The following is a 21,460-nucleotide window of genomic DNA, read 5'->3' as shown; positions in this document are numbered from 1 at the left end:
ATATAGTAGAAAGGAGTCCCTACTTGCAAGCTCTGTGACTTGGTCAGTAGTTTCTCTGTGCTTCATTTTAATTTTTGTAAAATAAGAATAATAATAGTACCTTTCTTGTAGAGCTGTTATAGTAATTAAATAAGATAATACATGTAAAATCCTAAGAACAATTTCTGGCACATACTAATGACTCAATAAGTTACCTGTTATTATTATTAATAATAGAACTGGAAGTAGTAAATAGGATTGATACTACCCCTGCTACTAATATTATTTACTTTGGGTTCATTATAATTTTTTTTTTTTTTTTTTTGCGAACTGGCCTGGAGGCCTAAGAACTTTTTAAAACAACCAGTTTAAAAATTACTGAAACACAGTTCATTAGTTGGTGACCTCTTGCGTAGCAAATGTGATGCTTCTTTATACAGGAAGGCTTAATAAATGATATATAGTCATAATAGTTTTCATTAATATTTATCTTTGTTAATTATATTTTTTTGATAAATTTATATAGAAAACTCTTGAGATTATTAGATTTGTAGCACTGTACTAGACACAGTGCTTTACAATTTGAGTTTATAGTATTAAATTCTACACTAGGAATATTTATACAGGTACTTTTCTTTCCTTGCATGTGATGTTTTTAGTGGTATTATGAAAATAATTTTATGGGAAGCACCAGTTTTGATACAGTTAAAAAGATATAATGGATTATTTTATGACATGCATTAAAAGAATTAAAACATTTGTTGTTTTAAGGAAATTAACAGTAGAGGAAAATCACCGGTTAGAGAAAGAAGAGAAACTTTCCAAAGTAGATGAAAAGATCAGCCATGCAGCTGAAGAGTTGGAGACCTATAGGTATTAGAGATATCTTCCTCTTTTCTTTTTGGGATTGGAAGGGTATCTAAAAGCTGAAAACCAGAAAAAATAACAAATCAACTGAAAATAAATAACATCTTTGTTTTATTTTCATTTAGATTTCTTGCTATTATGCAGTTATAGAGAAAATATAAAGAGGAAAAATGTTTTCCCTTTGGGGTGTGTGATTTTTTAAATCCCTCACAATTGAATGTGGACAATCCTATTTTATGTTAATGTCAAGGAATTTATGACTAGACATTAATTTCAAGGTCTCTCCCTTTTGATTCAAACTGGGAAGAATGTATACAATATTAACAAATCCACAGGTATGCCACAAAAGGAAGAGTGAGCCAAAATTAGCATTCTGAAGAAGTGTTTATAAGACTGTTAAGTCTAATTTTTACCTTGGTTCGATCCTCGATCCTCGATAGATCCGAGGAACCTAGAGAGAAAATACAGCTATTCCTGAATAGTTGTGAAACTTCATTTTACCTTAAGAAGACCAAGCTTGGATTTTATCCAAAAGAAGGAATTATCTGTTAGTCTCATAAAGGTAATAAGTACCATTTTATTTCACAAGCTTTCTAATTTCCTAGAATTCTATTAAGATTACAGACAGACATCTGAATAAATCTTCCAGGGTCATGCTTCTTAAAAATAAAAAAATATATATACCATATAAATCTTTGCATGACTTTTGGTTTAGGTAAACCCAAGTAGTAGTATTTTAAGGTAGAATTAATGTTGAAATTAGAATAGGAAAAAATATACTTTAGGGCCTCTCAGAGGTAATTACTTCTTAGTATGTGGAGTTCTGGAGTTATTTTTTATATGAAATTAAGCACTCTAGGTGTTTTAATTAATATTTTTCAGTAGAGAGTGTGTTCTGTCATTTCTTCTTATAATATATGTTAATAGTAGAATAATTATTCCATTTAGAAAGCGAGCCAAAGATCTTGAAGAAGAATTGGAGAGAACCATTCATTCTTATCAAGGGCAGGTATGTGTGTGTGTGTGTTTTGTGTTTGTAATTTAAAACAATTCTGATTTGTTTGAAATGATGCAGGAATGTAATTACTTGTCCAGTTGTACACTTCTCTTGAGGTGTTTCATGTGGCTGTGGAACATTTCTAGGGAGACAAAGACTCTGGGATAAGAAACCTTATTTAAAGATGCCGTTTCTCCTGCTGCTTTGGCAATGTGGATTGCGTTGCATAAATAAACACATATCAGGCTTGGGATCTCTTAGTCAGGGTAGTTATCTGTTAATGGGCAACTCATGTTGTAGTTAATTATTGCATAAAGTAGAAGTTTACTAGACAAAAATTTTAATTGTCTATATATTCAGTTTTTGTTTTAAAAGTGTAATAGAGTAGATCATGTGTACATGAAAATTTGCTTTAAAAATGTTGCTTACTGACTCCAGATGCTTGAGGTAGTTTTGAGTTTATGAGTTATACAATGAATTGTAGTGGTAGGCCTGGCGTGGTGGCTCACAACTCTAATCTCGAGGACTTTGGGAAGCTGAGGAGGATGAATGGCTAGAGGTCAGGAGTTTGAGACCAGCCTGAGCAACATAGCAAGCCCCGTCTCTACAAAAAATTTAAAAATTAGCTGGACGTGGTGGTGCATGCCTGTAGTCCTAGTTACTTGGGAGGCTGAGGCAGGGGAGCATTACCGGAGCCCAGGAGTTGGAGGTTACAGTGACTGCGATTGACTGCACCACTGCACTGCAGCCTGAGCGACAGAGTGAGACCCCCATCTCTTAAAAAAATAAAATCATAGTGGTGGATGTGAATGTTTTTTACTTAAAAAAAAAAGTTATCAGTGGTATTTTAATGACTTTCTTTTTCAGATTATTTCCCATGAGAAAAAAGCACATGATAATTGGGTAAGTTTTAAATTTTCTTAAAGTTCTTTTATCAAATTGTGCCTTTTCCTTTCAGAAGGTAGATTACTCATTTAAATTAGGTTAAAACGAAGAAAATCACTTTTTAAAAATTTCACCAGTAATGAACTTTTTTGTGGACAAAATACTTTGTTACAACACAGTTATTCACAAAATCTGATTTGTCCTTCTCTGCTTTCAGCACATTGCTTCTTTGAAAGGAGTTTATATTCTCTGGGGGAGGTGATGTGATATTCATGGATTCATTGTTTTAGGGCACTGGATTGCCACCAATTTAGTTGTGGACAAATATTAAAATTCGCTGGGCGTCTCTGCTCATTTGTAAAACAATAGGAGTGGACTAAATGATTCTAGTTCTAAAAGCCATACAGTTTTCTGATTCTCAGTGTTGAGTTGCTTGATACATATTGAGGAAAGGGCCATTATGAGAAAGAGTATGTCTGTGCTTCAGAGAAGTTAACTGTGTGAGGAAGCGATGAGGATGCAGATTTTGACTAATTATAAGAAAGACTTCTCTAACATGTAGGACTGTTGTAATAGCTGGCCCTTGGAGTACCTGTCACTAGGAGTCTTCAAGGGGAGACAGTTTGCACAGTGGGTGAATAGATGGGGTCTCTAACCAGCCTGAATTGGATAGTATCTCGGCTCTATCACCTACTACCAGTTTCCTTATCTATAAGATAGAGATATCAATGGTACCCATTTCGTATGGTTATTATGATGATTAAATGCAATAATTTATGTAAGGTTGTTGCCAAGTGCCTAATACACAGTAAACAGTAAATCTTAAATGCTATTATCGTTATACTGAAGTTTGGTAGATGTCTCTTAGGCATGTTGGACTGGGAGATTAGGTGTGTTGAATGTCCAGGTCCTTCCCAATTCTACGATTCTGTATGCTTTGATATTGAGGTTTCAAGTGAAGATTTAAGTTGGGCTTGGAGATGAATTTAGTCTTCTTTACCACTCTGTATCACTTTTTAAATACTTAGATGTAGATTACTTTTTAGAGATCGAGAGGATGATTATTAAAATCTCTTGTGTTCTAGGCACTGTACTTAAAGGCATTTTACATATATTACTCAATTCAGTTCACTCAATAACTCTGTGAAGTAAATATTACTATTCCAGATTTACGAATGAGGAAATAGCCCAAGGCCATATGATTAGAGAGTGACGAGTGGAGATTGAAATTCTGTTCTTTCAGATTCTAAGTCTTGTACTTTTTCTGTTACTGTATGTTGAGTTTCTTGTTTAGTAAATATGAAATTGACTTTAAATTAAAACATGCAGGAAATATACCCTTTATGTCTCAGTGAAAAGATATTTTTCAGATTTTATAAAAACAATATATATGTACTCATTATTAAAAAAGTTCAGACGACACATAAAGGCATAAAGAATTAATCTTCAATATAACTTTCATTTACCCCGTACTTTTTTGAATGCATGTCGACATGAAAGCATATATATGTTTTAAAAAAAGGAACTGTCATATCTTACTGTTTATAACTTGCTTTGTTAATATATCATAGATCTTTTTCTGTGAATGTTTTTCATACTTCATAAAAACCTTTCTCATTTGATAAAATTTAGTTAGTTTCTACTTTTTTACTGTTATAGTTTTTACCTTAATACTAGTAAAAGTCTAATTTTTACCACTGTACTTTCTCTGCTGAGCATTTCTTTGTTGCATCCTGTTAGATTTAATCTTATCTTTTCTTTGAACTCACGTAGTACTTTATTTTCATGTGTCCTGTGGCAGGTTATTCTGTTCTTTACTGTAGTCATTTACATTTGTCCTTATCAAAAGATTTAAGCTCCATAAGATAGGGACTGTTTCTTTTTTCTTAACACCTGCACTTAACAGAATATTTTGCATATTTTAAGTATTCAGTATTTGAATACAGTGTTTTAGATTAGTGTGTTCATGTACTGAAATTAGTTTCACTTAACCTTTGGGTGTAAGTTTTTAAAAGTCTGTAATTATTTGTGATCAGTTTATTTATATATATATAGTTACATATTTTTAATATTGATAGTTAACTATGATTTTTTGGGGCCATATGCTTAAGAGTAAATATGTTATACTGTGTAGACTATGAAGACATATTCTGTGTAGAATATACATTTTCTACGCAGACATTCTGTGTAGAATACATTTATGTTTAGAAATGATTTTGGTTCTGCAAACAGTTAAATGAATTAATATATTTTACTTACTAAAATTGTTATTGGTGTAGCATTCTTTTTTGTTAGTGCAAAATTATAAGATTACATATTGGAAAAAATTTACACATGGAATCTTTTTTGATAGTGCTAAAATATATTTAAGCTAATTTTTTGTGAATATTTAAATAATTTATTCCTTGGTCAGTTAAAGTCAGTTCTAATGTGTAGTTCACAATTTTAAGTGAACACAAATTTGATAGTGTAGTTCCTTTTACTTGTAAAAAATTGTGATCGTAGACTAAGTTAATTTACATTAGTTTATTAGTGGATTATATTAGTTTGGCCAGGCTGTTCCACACACCGCTGCATCTAATCTTCAGAGTCCACAGAATGACTGGGAAACATGGAATATACCATACAAGTTTAACCTTTGCCCACAAGTACTGGGGAATATTGCATGTTCTTGGTATTTATTAAAAGTGTAAGCTTTGTTTTCTATAACATATATACTTTAATTTTTAATGTTTCATTTTATTAAATAAAAATATCATCAAACAAATATAAAAGACTTATAATATGATCCATATAATGCTGTATACTTAATAGACAAGCAACATCCATTGATTATATTCAGCCATTTAAAACAATGGCCTGTACTGGCATACTGTAAAGCTATTTAGACCTTTATAGTTTCACAGAATTATAGTGATTTCTCTCCAGAGATCATTACCTTGTTCCATGGTCAACACTGCCATGCATAATGACCAGGAGTCTTCATTTCCATTGCCCTAAGCTTGCATTTTCTGTTACAGAGTTCTTATCATGTTATTTGGATATTTATAGCACCAAAAATGCTAACCCTTGATTTCACATCAAGATAGCTACATTCATTGGCAAGTACATGATTAAATTCCAGCCTTAGGCATATGTCTTCTGCTTTCATAAAACTCATTTGCTTTTAAAATAATTCCCTAAATTTAAAATGCTTTACATTGAGTTCACTGAAATGGATACTAAAGTGACTGTGATATTTGTATACCATCATTGAGATTTTTATGTTTATTTTTTGCTTTGAGTTTGTATAAATGTATTTTAAAAATATATTATTTTCTTGAAGTTGGCAGCTCGGACTGCTGAAAGAAACCTCAATGATTTAAGGAAAGAAAATGCTCATAACAGACAAAAGTAAGTATCTTAGTGGGAACACTTTAAAAACTTTAGATTAGTTATTACTTTTATTGTTAGTTGTTTTATTAATTAGATAATACTTTTATAAGGATAAATAAGAAAACTTGCAGTAAATCTAGCATATCTCATTGTGAAATATCTGTTACTTATACTAGGAGCGAAAAGTTTTTTTAATTTGAAGTACTTAGTCTTAGAGAGGCCAGTGAAGTGGCACTTGAAGGAAACTGTTCACAGATTCTTCTGTAAAAAGTGTATCTTTAAATTTTTTTAAAACCAGTGTAGGTGAAGGGAGGTAAAAATGGATGAATGAGAAAGGATGAATCTCTCTGACAAAGTAATGCTCAGAGTATCTGCATCTTTTTTTTTTTTTTTTTTGAGACAGAGTCTCTTCTGTTGCCCAGACTACAGTGCCATGCATCAGCCTAGCTCACGGCAACCTCAAACTCCTGGGCTTAAGCAATCCTACTGCTTCAGCCTCCCAAGTAGCTGGGACTACAGGCATGCACCACCATGCCTGGATAATTTTTTTTCTATATATAGTTTTAGCTGTCCAGATCATTTCTTTCTATTTTTAGTAGAGACGGGGTCTCGCTCTTGCTCAGGCTGGTCTCGAACTCCTGACCTCGAGCGATCCTCCCGCCTCGGCCTCCCAGAGTGCTAGGATTACAGGCATGAGCCACTGCGCCCGGCCAAGTAAATGGTTTCTTATGAATATGGTGACAGTCTGCCCAGTGTGTTATAATTTCTTGCCATAAGGTACTATTAACATTATCCAATATTAGTTTTAGTCCTCTTGTCTTTTCTACTCTCAGAAATTAAAATAAAATGATTAAATGTTTTATTTCAGATCTGATCTTCAAGAACTAGAAATAAGATTCTTTTAAAACATCACGTTTTTAAGATAAAAAGTTAAGGGGTAAGATAGTAGGATGACTTCATGGGATTTCCAATTTTATGTTATGACTGAAATTATATAGGTCACGTTATAGTGGAAAGCATACATGATTCAGGGCCAGGAGCCTTATGTTTTAATCTTGGCAATTTAATTTTGAATAAATCATTTAAACTCCTAGCCAGAGTTTCCTTAGTTGTAAAATGATAGACTTGAACTGGTTGACCTTGGAGGACTTTTCTATTTTGAAAATTTGGATTGTGTAATATAGTACTAATGGTAGTCTTGTTTTGAAAAAGAAACAAAACAATTCCAAACCTCAACAAAACATCACTATCTGTAGGCAACAAGAAACTGGTTACCCTGGTTATAAGTAGTGGGAGACAAAGATATTTGGTTCGAATAATTTTAGAGGATTTGTTTCTTCTATGCAGATAATGAGATACCAAAGAGTAGCTTTTACTTGGTAGTAGCATTTTTCTTGAAATGTGGGTGCTTCTCTTGGATGAGTAACATAGAGATGTTTGTTCTTTATTTGCAGATTAACTGAAACAGAGTTTAAATTTGAACTTTTAGAAAAAGATCCTTATGCACTTGATGTTCCAAATACAGCATTTGGCAGAGGTAGTCTTTTTTTTTTTTAACCCCTCATTTAAAATACATATTATATATATATATATATATGTGTGTCAATATAGTTTATATTAGTGTACATTAACACTATGATTTATAAATATTTTAGATTTTGGAGCCAGGTCTCTATCTGAGCCCTCTCACAAATTCCCAAGTTTCTGGGTTTTGTTTCCCCAGCAATAATGAAAATTATTGCTGCCCCCTTTGTTGGTGAGATTTTGTAACATGATGTGTCTTTAGTACTTTGAACTCCTTGAAAAGCCAAGTGCTTGGCACTTAGTAAGGTACTCATTAACTATTTTTTGGGAAAATGAATGAGGAGTGCTTAAATGGAATAGCATTGTGACTATTTACATAATAACTATACTTTGGAATTTGCTTGAATTACAAAAATGAGACCTAAAATAGTCAGTTTTTAATTATTTAAAAGTATATATTTAAAAGATAGAAAAAACTGATAACCTGAGTTTTGATTGCTTTAATTACCCCAAGGGAGGACTAGTTTTTCATAAGATGTATTTAATACTTCTGTCCATTTATTATTGAGTTGGTGTCTTTAATGATTTCAAACAATTCCAAATAGTGAAAAATTTTCATAATAATTTTGGTTGAATTGGAATTAAGCTTATGAGGCACTGAAAATAAATCTATCTTTATTATATAGGTAGAATCCCATTTTAATAATGTTTGGAAAGTTATAAAAATCACTTTTGAGAGTCAAATACCATTAAAATGAAAGTGTATTTCTACATTTTAAAAATATAAGATTATTACAAATTTCAAGTGGTAACAAAGTTTGTGGTGGGGAAAAGAAAGTATACAGAAGGAATTTTTGTCCGAACCAGTGTAGAAGTCTGAGGGAGGGTAAATAATGCTTTGATCTTTTGTTGTAACTGATTTGAATATTACATCAGCTATACTCAATAAAATTTAACATGTTTAAAAAGTATTATTTTGGTGGTATTTAAGTTTGTTTGTTTTTTATTGTTGATTTTTGGCCTTTGGAAGTGTAACCATTATTTGGGAGTGGTAAAGTTTGTAAAATCATAGTGCTCTTAGTTATATGAGTTATAGATAAAGTGATTTATTGGATAAATAATATATGTAAACTGAGTTTTTATTGGTAATGAATCAAAAGTAATTTATGATGCTTCAGGGTATTTTATGCATTTTTCTACTTTCTGTAATCAGATGATTCATGGCCCAACACAGCTTATCTGGCCCTGATTTAAACTGAGCACTTCTATGTTGCAACTTTCTGGAAGCATACTGCCATTAAAAACAAAACAAAACCAAACAAACTTCATGCCCCCCGAATCTTCCTATAATTAAAATGTATCACCAGTATCCTTTGCTAAGTCTGTATGACTATTTAGTGTATTAGTTACCAGGAGGGTAATGTTTTTATTGATTATGAAATGTCTGTTTGGTAGACAAACTTTAAAAATACCAGTCTCCATATTTAATTCTATTCTATATTAGCAGAACCAAAGGCATAGTTAATGTTCAGGACATGGATTAAACTGAGATTTGCAATAGGATGACCTGATGGCAGTTGTTGAAATGGGATTCTGACTTTATAGTGTAGCTTACTGAAACTATGGATTTAAATATGCTGTTTTAATTATTCCAGAGCATTCCCCATATGGTCCCTCACCATTGGGTCGGCCTTCATCTGAAACGAGAGCTTTTCTCTCTCCTCCAACTTTGTTGGAGGGTCCACTCAGACTCTCACCTTTGCTTCCAGGGGGAGGAGGAAGAGGTATATTGTTTAAATATCTTTATTACTCTATATTTCTTCCTTACTTTATATTTTCATCTCAACTTTTAAAATGATCTGTAAAATAAACATTTGGAAAATATAGGCATTCCTTGCACTTATTGTGGGTTACTTTTTTTTTTAAAGAGGCGCTCTATGATACCTAATTTTAATATATTTTTGTCTTAGAAACGGTGTTATACTGGATTACATTTTGATCAAGGACTCGATGCGTACCTTTTTAAACCATATTTTTGACTCCTTAAAAACTGTATATTATACTACGTAATATAAAATTTATAAAGAATACATAAAACACAATGCAAAATTGCATAAAGGATGCATAAAATACATTAACAGTATAACTTAGCACAAAATTATATTTTGATGAAACATTATTAGAATATAGAAGTTTAAAAATCTTTTTTTTACTTTATTATCATGATCTTATTGTAGAAAATCAGAAAGTAAAAAAAAACTTCTTTTAGAGTGAAGGAAGTCAATTCTTACAGGCAGAGTTTTGATGGGAACCTTTACTGTGATCTAAATCATTTGTTAATGCTTTGAGAAACCAACTCAGGATTGTCTGCTTTGTTCCCTTACATGTTTTTGAAAATTTCCTTAGCTACTTCAGGCCTAAGCATTAGCTGTTGGTCTTTCCAAATTTACTTTATCAGCATCACCCTGGTGTTACAAAAGGCCCTAATGCCTTTTAAATCAAACTCCTGTGTGCCTGGAGTTCCTGTCTTTTGATCTCTCACCATACTTTCTTCACTTTGTCAAGTGGCTTTCAAGTTCTCCCTTGGTTTGTGGCAAAATTCAAAGGTACAAGTCCTTATATATTCCAAAATCAAAATTCTTAAGTTTTCAGTCCCAAGTCTGTGTTAAAAGAGCTGATGACGTTCTTCATTAGTGAAGTGTTCCCAACCTTTTAGTCAGTGATTTCGACAGATTGAATCTGAGGTAGGAACATAAAGCAATGAGACTAAATAAAAACGCCAAACCAAACCAGCATACAAAGCTCATACACTCAAATGGATATTAATCCTCTAATTTGTCTCTTAGGAAGTCTGTGTACTTCTTAGTTGAAGCTGCCATTATTCCAGATATATTTGGAACTCTTCCTTTGGAGTTGCCTTCAAAGAATATGAGAAAATCAATTTCATGGTCATTTGCTTTGCCCATTTACTGTTTATGTCCTCTTTCTCTGTCATCATTTTGCTCCACTTAGAATAGTTCCTTCCCACCTCCCAGTCCCTTGTAGATTGGGCCCACACCCTGAGGTCACCTCAGAGAGAGCTTTTGCTTGTGTTGGTTTTGAACTGGAAGCTGCTATGGAAAGGAACTGTGCTGTAAACTGATACTTGGAACCCAAGGGAGCTTTGCATTGAGCACTTCAGGAAGGAGACTAATTTGGAAATTTACATGTGTGCTGTAAGCTTAGGGCTTAGTTCCTAAGTCCATTTCCCCCCAATTTTTCACCTTGACTTACAGTAAGAAATGTATTTTACATCTTGTCATATTAAACATGAACATAAATATAATTGAAACCAGCTACATGAATAGTACTTACCATTACAGTTTTGATGCTTTCTGGTATTTTCTATTTAGTTCTATTCCATTTCATTAAAAAAAGAATGCTAATTAAGTAAGACTAAGTTAGTTTCACACACCACAAAATGGGTAGCAGCCAACAGTATGAAAAAACAGTGCCCTAGAAATAAGGGTATAATTGGCTAAACTACAAATGTGAATCACCGGAAGGTGAATTATATAAGTCAAGGACTGCTTATAGTCAATCGAGTATTTGAGATGAAAGGAAAAATTACCTTTGATTTCTCCTCTCCTATTTCTTCTCCTGTTTAATTGCTTTCAAGATACAATGTGTTTAGAGTATTTGCAAAGGTGTTTTATTATTTGTTAAAAAAGCTACAGAAGTTCTAGGTAAGTTATTAGCAGGTCGAACAGTTGCTTTGGACTGAAAGTTTCCACCACCCACCAAAGAAGGATGAAAAGTGCCCTTCCTTTTCCTTCCTTTTATTATCTCTTTAAATTGAAGTTTGGATGAGTAATATGTTTGAATAATATTGAGTGTTAGGAAAACGGTTTCTTTTTTAGAGTAATTGTTATATAACTTTCTGTCTGAATGAAAAACTTCAGCCTTTAGAATTTTCAGGTTTGTAATTTTCACCTGGTTGTCAGCTGGCCTGTAGCTTTGGTCCTGTGGAAGTAAGCAATCAGGAGCAGGCCTTTGAATGTCTCTTTTAAAGCTTTGTGCTTTACTCCAGATAAATTCAGCCTAATTGACTCTTGCACATTTTCTGTTTGCCAGCCCTTCTTCTCATGAACTAATTATAATTAGAAAGATGAAGAAGCTAGAAGGAAAGATTTGGGGAATTTAACAGAGTGTAAAACCACGGGAAAATGATAGTTGACCTCCTGACATAAAAGCCAGTTGGTTGACCTGACTCTACAAAGGGAGTAGTTGCAAAATTTTTTCTAAAAGATTACTATATATTAAAGAAATGAATGCTTATACTGACTTGTACAAGTTAGCAAGAGAAGGTAGAATTAATTTTGGTCTCTTCTCTTAAAGGAGTACTGAAATGGGGGAAGCATAATGGGAAGTTAGATTCCTATAGAAAAAAAAATTTTTTTTTTAAAGCTCTTCCTTGAAAGGAAAACTGCTTTGTTTTCTGGACAGTATAATTTTGAGAAGACCTTAGTCCTCCCTCAATGACAGAAAAATGAAGTATTACTTTATTTTGTTATTGAATATTTAAATATTTTTTTATATTTGTCCTTTCCATTTTAATTAAATATGAGTTTTTAATTAAGGTACTATCTTTTGTATGATCACAGGGAAGGAACTTTAAGATGATTTCCCCCATTATAAATGTAAACATATCTGATTTTCTTATCCAAATGAATGGTATCTTGTTTAAAGTGTTTATTTCAGTAGTGCTGCTGCTGCTGTTTTCTTCCTAGCCTCAAAATATCAGGGTTTGTTTCTGGGGAAGTTGACCTTGGGGGGGAACTTTTTGGAGATAATGTGCTATTATGTATTTTTTAATTTCAAAATATTAAGGGGGTACAAATGTTTTTGGTTACATGGGTTGCTTTTGTAATGCTTGGGTCGTGGCTATAAGTGTGCCCATCACCCAAAGTACCATGCCTGTTAGGTAAGTTTTTGCCCCTCCTCTCCTCCCTCCTCCCAGTGCTGTTGTTTTTGAAACTCTTGTTGTAGGCTTAAGAGCTTGTGAGTTCTCTTTTTGAATGTGAATTTGATATTTAGAAATTACTAAAAGCCATTTACAGCCAAATTTATTTGGTGGGTATAAAGTTTTTATTTTTTTTATTTTTTTATTTTTTTTGAGACAGAGTCTCACTTTGTTGCCCAGGCTAGAGTGAGTGCTGTGGCATCAGCCTAGCTCACAGCAACCTCAAACTCCTGGGCTTTAAGCGATCCTACTGCCTCAGCCTCCCGAGTAGCTGGGATTACAAGCATGCGCCACCATGCCCGGCTAATTTTTTCTATATATATATTTTAGTTGGCCAGATAATTTATTTCTATTTTTAGTAGAGACGGGGTCTCGCTCAGGCTGGTCTTGAACTCCTGACCTCGAGCGATCCACCCGCCTCGGCCTCCCAGAGGGCTAGGATTACAGGCGTGAGCCACCGCGCCCGGCCGGTGGGTATAAAGTTTTTAATCAGATTGGTTAAAGTTTTGGGCCGACATAGAGAGTCATATTACAACATTGAGATGTAATTTTTTGCATGGCTCTCAAGTTAGTCTGAGTACATTTTTAAAATAGTTGTTCTAAAAAATACTTTGAGTAGTAGCAAAATTATTGAAATAGATATATAGCTCCTAAGATGACTATCTTAAAGGAATCATGCTCATTTTGACTACTGACATACTAGTTTAAGCAACAAAAACTTCATTTTATAGTTATTACATCTGGTATGGAAATCTTTACTTAACACTTTACTTTCTACACCTTTATTTTTCAGACTTAGTATCTCTAATTTGTGATTTAACTATTAATTTTATGTGTAAAATGATGGTGATAACATTTAAAAATGAATTTTATAAGCAAGAGTTTGTTTATGTACATGAAAAAATTACTTTTCTTTTGTCCCAGAAATGGCTTTGATAGGAGAGAATTATAGTCTAAATGTGTCTTAGGGAAACTTTTCTGAACTCTCATTGTTTTCACTTTTTAAAGAGTGTCTTGATTTTATTTGATGATAGACCTTATACTGCTTGTTAAGATGAAACGGATTTGTGTGGTTTTTTTCTTTAATTAGGTTCGAGAGGCCCAGGGAATCCTCTGGACCATCAGATTACCAACGAGAGAGGAGAATCCAACTGTGACAGGTTAACTGGTCCTCTTAGGGCACCTTCTGACACTGGGTCCCTGTCACCTCCATGGGAACAGGACCGTAGGATGATGATTCCTCCATCAGGTATGTAAAGATAGTAGTTATTTATATTTGAAAGGCAGACAGCATGTGGAACATATAGGAATGGAAGAAATGAGGAGTATATGTGTGTTCTGTCTTAGGAAACACCATGATACATATTGGAAAACAATAAATTTCTGACCAGAATAATTCAGGGTAATTCATTATATTACGGAAAGCTGTATTGCTTTCCAAAATGGAATGTCTTGTTTTTGTTGCTTATAAAAGTAATACATGTTTATTTTAGAAAATCCAAACAGTGACAAATGTGTAATTAGGAATGTGAAAAATCCTCTTTGTCATTTTAGCATGTCCCTCCCAGAATTTACTTGCAGATATATATCTTTTTTTTTTTTTTTTGAGACAGAGTCTCACTCTGTTGCCCCAGTTAGAGTGCAGTGGTGTCATCATAGCTCACTGTAACCTCAAACTCCTGGGCTCAAGCAATACTCCTGCCTCTGCCTCCTGAGTAGCTGGGACTACAGGCATATGCCACCACACCCGGCTAATTTTTCTGTCTTTTTATCTGTGTAGAGAGGACCTTCCTTTAGAGAATTCACAAGCTATCAGTACCAGGAATCCCTGCCATATGCTCTGCCTCCTGAAAATGTTATTGAGTGTAATGGTTCTCAAACTTGGCTTAAGAAAAATATGATACCTTAGTCCCACCTCAGACCAGATTTTCTGAACATGATCTCTGGCAGTGAGGCCTGTATTTCTAAAAAATTCCCTAGAAGATTCTGAGGATTAGCTGAATTTAAAAACAACTAATCTTTCCATAGCCCTTACTATAGAGAAGGACACTTAGTCCCCAAAGAGATTAGCTAACGGTCTTAGGGTAGAACAGTTAGTGAGATGAATAGTTGAGACTAGAACTCGAATCTAATTCCCAGATTATTGTTCTTTCCACTATTCCTATAGTTCATTTAGTAATGACTTTGTTATTATCACTCATTCATAAGATTAGAAAGTATTTCTTTAAGAATTGCCTGCAATCCATTATTTTCTATTATTGTCCTCTGAAGAGTGTTATTGGTTTTTGTTTCGGGCTTATACAGCAGATTCTTTCTCTCATGTGGTGGGCAACAGCTCAAATATCAGTTCATTTCCTTTGGCCTTAGCTGTAAACTGCTTAAATTTGCCTTGCATGTGCTTGTGGTCCAAGGGTCAGCCATAGACTTGGGCAGAGATTATACCTAGAATTTTGGGCTCCACTTTTTTGGCTTTCTCTTTTCTGAGTTCCCCACTCCCATTGCCTTGAGCCCTGTGCTCTTGTTCTTTAGGTCAGAAAGTTTTATCAGAATTTTGATCACTCTGTGCTGCAATGTACTATGGTCTTCCTTCAGGCTAAACCGTAAAAATGGCAAATTCACTTTAAGCCACATTTCCACTCCTTTCTTCTTCCAAATTCCCAGTCCTTTCCCAAATCTTCCTGATTTTGTTCATGCTTAGGGATCTTTTGAAAGTTATTTTTGCGTATTGTCTGGAGTTCATAGTTCTGTGTGGGAGAGTCAGTGTGTTACGAGTTTGCCATAACTTTCAAAAATCATGAGCCTCTAAAGTAATGTCTTTATAGAAGAGATGTGTGCCCATTTTCCAGAGTGTCTCCAAATAATGCACCTAATCCATTTGGTCTGACAGAGGGCCTACCTGTGTCAACTATAATCTCAATGAAATACACCAGGGTAAATTCTACAGGGGCGGCAAAGGAATTTTAGATACTGGTCTAAAATTCATGACTGGGTGAGTGGGGCTCTAGTAAGAATTGGAGTAATGCTAATAAATGCATATAGCTATTAGCCCTATTCCCACCCAGCATAAAATTACAAAAATGTTCCATGTTTGCCCTTGTTACTTTAGTACATCCCATTTAAGTAATCACTGAACACGTTTCAAGGTTGGTTCTTTTATTTTGTATTCCAGTTAATAATTGGTAAATTAGAACATTGAACAAAAATGAGGGGACCTAGGTTTTTATCTTACCATTGCTGTTAATTTTTTGTGTAACTTTTAGCAATAAGTTTTACCTGTCACTGTTTTCTCACCTCCAAAATACGGACTTGCATAAAACAGGAGTGGTGATGTTCTATGGTAATCTGCTCCCCTACTTTTTATATAATGTTGATTTATTGGGACTCATGAAGAGTCCTGTTTCTCACTAATAATTGTCTTTAAGATTTTTCCTAAATTTAAAACATTTTAGTTTAAAATACTTATGTTAAAAAATAATATGACAACTAAAATAACTAATTTTCTGAAGAATATAGATTCTGTAGTTTGAGGTTATTTGTTATTCATTCCTGTTAAGCATACTTTGTGAAATGCATATGTTCCTTTAACATATTAGTACTTGGCAGAACTGTTTTAGATTTCGATTGACTTAAGATGAGTTAGCAGAAATAATTTTAAATGGTTCCATAATTCAGAGGAATCATTTATTTTTGCACTGTTAAGTATTTTGAAAGGGGAGAGAAACTTTTTCTTAAGCTTATAAAGTCAGAAAAAATATAACTTATTTTTTTTCTCACATGTCCTATTCCAGGCATTTATTGCTTAGAGGTAGAGGTTTTGTTAGCAAGTATAGATCTAGTTTCGTCAAGTAATCAACATTTTATTCTCATTATTTTCAATAGCAGACTCAGTCTTACAGACTAATGTTTTTTGGTTTTGTTTTTTTTTTGAGACAGAGTCTCACGCTGTTGCCCAGGGCTAGAGTGCTGTGGGGTCAGCCTAGCTCACAGCAACCTCAAACTCCTGGGCTCAGGTGATCCTCCTGCCTCAGCCTCCTGAGTAGCTGGGACTACAGGAATGCGCCACCATAGCCGGCTCATTTTTTCTACGTATTTTTAGTTGTCCAGTTAATTTCTTTCATTTTTTAGTAGAGATGGGGTCTTGCTCTTGCTCAGGCTGGTCTCGAACTCCTGGCCTCAAGCAATCATCCCACCTCGGCATCCCAGAGTGCTAGGATTACAGGTGTGAGCCACTGCGCCTGGCAAGACTAATGGGTTTTAATCATATTTTCTTTCAAAACTGTATGTGGAATATAAGTGATTATTAAAGGTTAATATGCAGATTTGGCTACCATATTAGGATAAAGCTAATTCTACTTAAGCATAATATGTATACAAAATTTTATACAATATTGAATAATCTGAAGTGCAATATATCTGTTCATCTAACATTCTTATATGTGTTTACAATTAATTTGCATGTTTAGAGCAAGACTAGTATAGGCAAAAATGTGTTTGAACTGGAAATCAAGAAATTTGCTTTCCAGTTTCACTCTTTTATCTTTCAGTGTGATTTTTGAAACTTGTTTCATCTCTTTGGACCTCAGTTCTTTTATACAGTGACATAACTCAACTGTATGCTGTGTATAAGATACTCATTCTAGTAGGTTGAAAGTAGAAGGATAGAAAAGATATGCAGTGCAAACATTAATCAAAAGAAAATGTGAGTGGCTATATTAATAACAGATAAAGTAGACTTCAGAGCAAAGAAACTTACAAGGGGCAGAGAAAGACATTATATAATGATAAAAGGGATCGAGAAGACATAACAAATCCTAAATGTGTATATATCAAACAAGAACTGCAAAGTGTGTGAAGCACAAAGTAATAGCACTGAAAAGAGAAATAAACAAACCCACAGTTATAATTGCAGACTAAAGCACCCCTCTCTCAACAGTTGATGGGACAATGGAACAGAAAATTCAAGAAGCATGTGGAATAACTGAACAGTGTCATCAACCAACAGGACCTAACTGACATTTATAGAGCAAGGCACCCAACAGCAGCAGAATAGCACATGCTTTTCAAGTGCCAACAGAATATTTCCCAAGATAGATTGATTGTATCCTGGGCCATAAAACAAACTTCAACACATTTAAAAGAATTGAAATCATATAGAATGTGTTCTCTGACCACAGTGGAATCAAACTAGAAATAATGAACTATTTATATATGCAATAATTTGGATGGATCTCAAGGGCATTATGTTGAGTGAAGAAAACCAATCTCAAAAGGGCATGTCCTATATCAGCAGTCCCCAACCTTTTTGGCTCAGGGGGACCGGTTTCGTGGAAGACAATGTTTCCATGGACCAGGGATGGGAATGGGGAATATTTTCGGGATGATTCTTGAGGACCGCAGTACTATATGATTCCATGTATATAACATTCTTGAAATGACAAAATTATAGAAATGGAAAACAGATTAGTGGTTGCCAGGAGTTGGGATGGTAGTCAGGAAGGAACTGGTATGACTATAAAGGGATAGCATGAGGGAGACGTTTTGGTTATTGAATAATTCTGTGTCTGGAGTATGGTGGTGATGACACAAATCTACATGTGATAAAATGGCATTGTACCAATGTCAGTTTCCTGGCTGTTATATTGCACTGTAGTTATGAAAGATGTAAACATTGAGTAAAGGGTATGCAGTATCTCTTTACTATTTTTGCAGCTTTCTATAAATCTTTAACTATTTTAAAATCAAAAGTAGGAAAAAGGCCGGGCGCGGTGGCTCACGCCTGTAATCCTAGCCCTCTGGGAGGCCGAGGCGGGTGGATCACTCGAGGTCAGGAGTTCGAGACCAGCCTGAGCAAGACCCCCGTCTCTACTAAAAATAGAAATAAATTATCTGCACAACTAAAAATATATATATAAAAAATTAGCCGGGCATGATGGCACATGCCTGTAGTCCCAGCTACTCGGGAGGCTGAGGCAGTAGGATCGTTTAAGCCCAGGAGTTTGAGGTTGCTGTGAGCTAGGCTGATGCCACGGCACTCACTCTAGCCCGGGCAACAAAGTGAGACTCTGTCTCAAAAAAAAAAAAAAAAAAAAAAGTAGGAAAAAAATCTTAATGGAGGTAATACATATACAGGAAAGTGCAGGTATACTGAAGTAAATAACTTGATTTTTTTTACAATTTGAGCACCTATATATAACTAGCATTCAGATCAAGAGACAGTTTTCAGTTTATTTTTGTTTATAAATTTAATTAGAAATATTTATAGTTTTAGTAGGAAAATTGTTCTTGAATAATATGTGTTTATAATATTCGCTTATAGTAATCAGAATTAAAATTTTAACAGAAATATGTTCTGGAAATAAATAGTTCATTATAAATTCTTTATAAATACTAAACTGCAACAAAAATTTACCAATGTAACTTACCTTGTTCAGTGCTTCAGTCTATAAGAAAAAACACAAGGGTATTTTCATATTTGAAAGAATAATAGATCAAAGAAACCTGATAACAAAGTAGTTTATATTATTCATATAATTCCTTTGCCAGGGTTAACTGTGTATGAAAGGTGATTTTTGTAAAAACTTTCAACTTGTATGTGTTGGCTCATTTTGTTTTTGATTTTTAAAATGAGAATGAGCTATCATTTAGTAAGTAGATAATGTTACTATCCTATAGATGACTACTTCTAACTGCAACTCAGTTTGTGATATTTACTTTGAAAATTGTTGCAGTAGATTTAGATAGAAAGATACAATGGGTTAGTAGGTTTCCCAGAGGGAAGGATTTAAAATATTAACTCTGTGTTTGAAGTTCTAAATATATTTTTAAGATGTATGGGCTATACATTGTTTCATTTTTGTAAGACTTTCCACTGAACTACTTATTTAATATGTTAGGATACAGAACAAAAGAAAATAGATTCTTAAAAACAAAGTGTGCTTGTATTATTCAGTGATGAGTTAATACAATTAAATGACTATAATACTGAAATAGATCTTTTTCTGTAATAGCTCTGTCCAATAGAACTTTCTGGAAACATCCTATATCTGTACTGTCCAATATAGTAGCCACTAGGCATATGTGGCTAGTGAGTACTTCAGATGTGCCTAGTACAACTTGAGAAACAAAACTTTTAATTTCATTGAACTTTTAATATAAATTAAAATTTAAATAGTCATATGTGACTGGTGGCTAGTGGCTAATGTATTGGACAGCACAGCTCTAGAATGAACACTTGTGCGATGTGTGTGTGTGTATGAAGCCTTTTAAAAAGGGGACTTTGATATTCTTTATTGTATATTATATTATTTTTCACTATGAGATAGGATTAATATAGAGATATATTTTCAATCATGCTACTATCGTAGCTGTTTTTTAAACAACTTTTATTGACTAACTTAACACACATACATTTGATGGAGATGTAGGTTGTTTGCAGTTTCTAATTGTTATGAGTAAAACATTCTTGTGTGTGATTTTTAGTACATACATTTATTTGAGTATATATATATTTAGGATAGGAATTTCTGGGTGACAGGATATTCTTATGTTAAGCTTTAGTAAATTATACTAAACAATATTCCTAAGGTATAGTATCAGTTTATACTTCCACCAACAGTAGATGAGCCTATTTAATTTTAGTCAGCCTGGTCAGTATGTGGTAGCAGCAATCTGGTTTAAATTTGCATCTCCCTGATTATTGATAAAGTGGTATTCCTCTTTCATAAGTTTATTGGCCATTTGAATTTTCTCTTTTGCCACCTACCTTTTTGAGTTTCATGTTCATTTTTAAATTTGCACATTTGACTTTTCTGTTTTGTAGTAGTTCTTTTATATTTTCTGGAAATGGACTCTTTCCATTTCCAGTTATATATGTTACCGATATCTTAGAGAACTCTGTGGTTTGCCTTTTTACTTTCTTAATGGTCTTTTGATGAATAGGTTGTTGGTATTATTAATAATATGGCTCAATTTACCAATCATTTCCCTTATGGTTATTTTTTTTCCTTGTTTAAGAAATCTTCCCTTACTTTTTAGGGCATGAAGATCATTTCCTATGTTATGCACTAAAAAGCTATATTTTTCATATTATGTCTATAATGTGGAATAAATTTTGTGTGTATAGTATCTAATAGGGATCAAACTTCATTTTGCTCTATAGGGATATCCAATTGATTTAGCATCATTAATTTAAAAAACTCTCTTTTCCCCACAGTTCTTTAGTGCCATCTTTGTCATACATTAAGTGTGCATATGAATGTGTGAATGTGTTTCTGGTTTTCTGTTAAGTTCCATTGGTCTCTTACCTGTACTAATACCACACTATGTTAATTTCTGACTTGGAATCATGTTGATATTTGGTAATTGAGTGTTCATTCCTTGTTCTTCTTCAGGATTATTTTGGCTATTCTTACCCCTTAATTCCATAAAAATTTTAGCATCTACAGGCCAATTTCTTAAAAATTTGCTGCTAGAATTTAGACTGGTAAATTTAGAATTTACTTTGATCTGTAGATAAATTTAAGTCCTCCTTAATTTTTCCTAGTACTTTGTAATTTTCTGTGTGGAGATCTTACATATATTTTGTTAGCTTTCTTTCTAGTCGTGTTATATTTTTTGATGTGATTATAAAATGAATCTTCAAAAAATTTAATTTTCTAACTTTTAACTGGTACATAGAAATATAATTGATTTTGTATATTGGTCTTACCTCTAATAGCCTTATGTAATTTGATTTTCTGTATATACAGTCATGTTGTCTTGAATAATTATAGTTTTATTTCTTCTTTGCCAATCCTTACATATTTTAATTTATTACAAACATGTATGGGTGT

General features: G+C 33.5%; 1 protein-coding gene across 12 annotated transcripts in view; it reads left to right on the top strand.

The window, feature by feature from the left end:
• Positions 1 to 21,460, top strand: part of MIA2 (MIA SH3 domain ER export factor 2) — a 100,776-nt gene that overhangs the window by 64,681 nt on the left and 14,635 nt on the right. For 7 of the 12 annotated variants that reach the window (XM_045568097.1, XM_045568088.1, XM_045568125.1 and 4 more), the window contains 7 exons: positions 751 to 852; positions 1,795 to 1,855; positions 2,711 to 2,746; positions 6,054 to 6,121; positions 7,558 to 7,640; positions 9,283 to 9,411; positions 13,720 to 13,878. In XM_045568097.1, coding sequence (XP_045424053.1) covers positions 751 to 852; positions 1,795 to 1,855; positions 2,711 to 2,746; positions 6,054 to 6,121; positions 7,558 to 7,640; positions 9,283 to 9,411; positions 13,720 to 13,878 — 638 coding nt within the window. The remainder of the gene's footprint in view (positions 1 to 750; positions 853 to 1,794; positions 1,856 to 2,710; positions 2,747 to 6,053; positions 6,122 to 7,557; positions 7,641 to 9,282; positions 9,412 to 13,719; positions 13,879 to 21,460) is intronic. The other 5 variants (XM_045568117.1, XM_045568106.1, XM_045568183.1 and 2 more) reach the window with 1 other exon arrangement.

Source organism: Lemur catta, chromosome 1, assembly GCF_020740605.2.
Source record: "Lemur catta isolate mLemCat1 chromosome 1, mLemCat1.pri, whole genome shotgun sequence".
Lineage (NCBI taxonomy): Eukaryota > Metazoa > Chordata > Mammalia > Primates > Lemuridae > Lemur > Lemur catta.
This window is presented reverse-complemented; position numbering and strand designations above follow the sequence as displayed.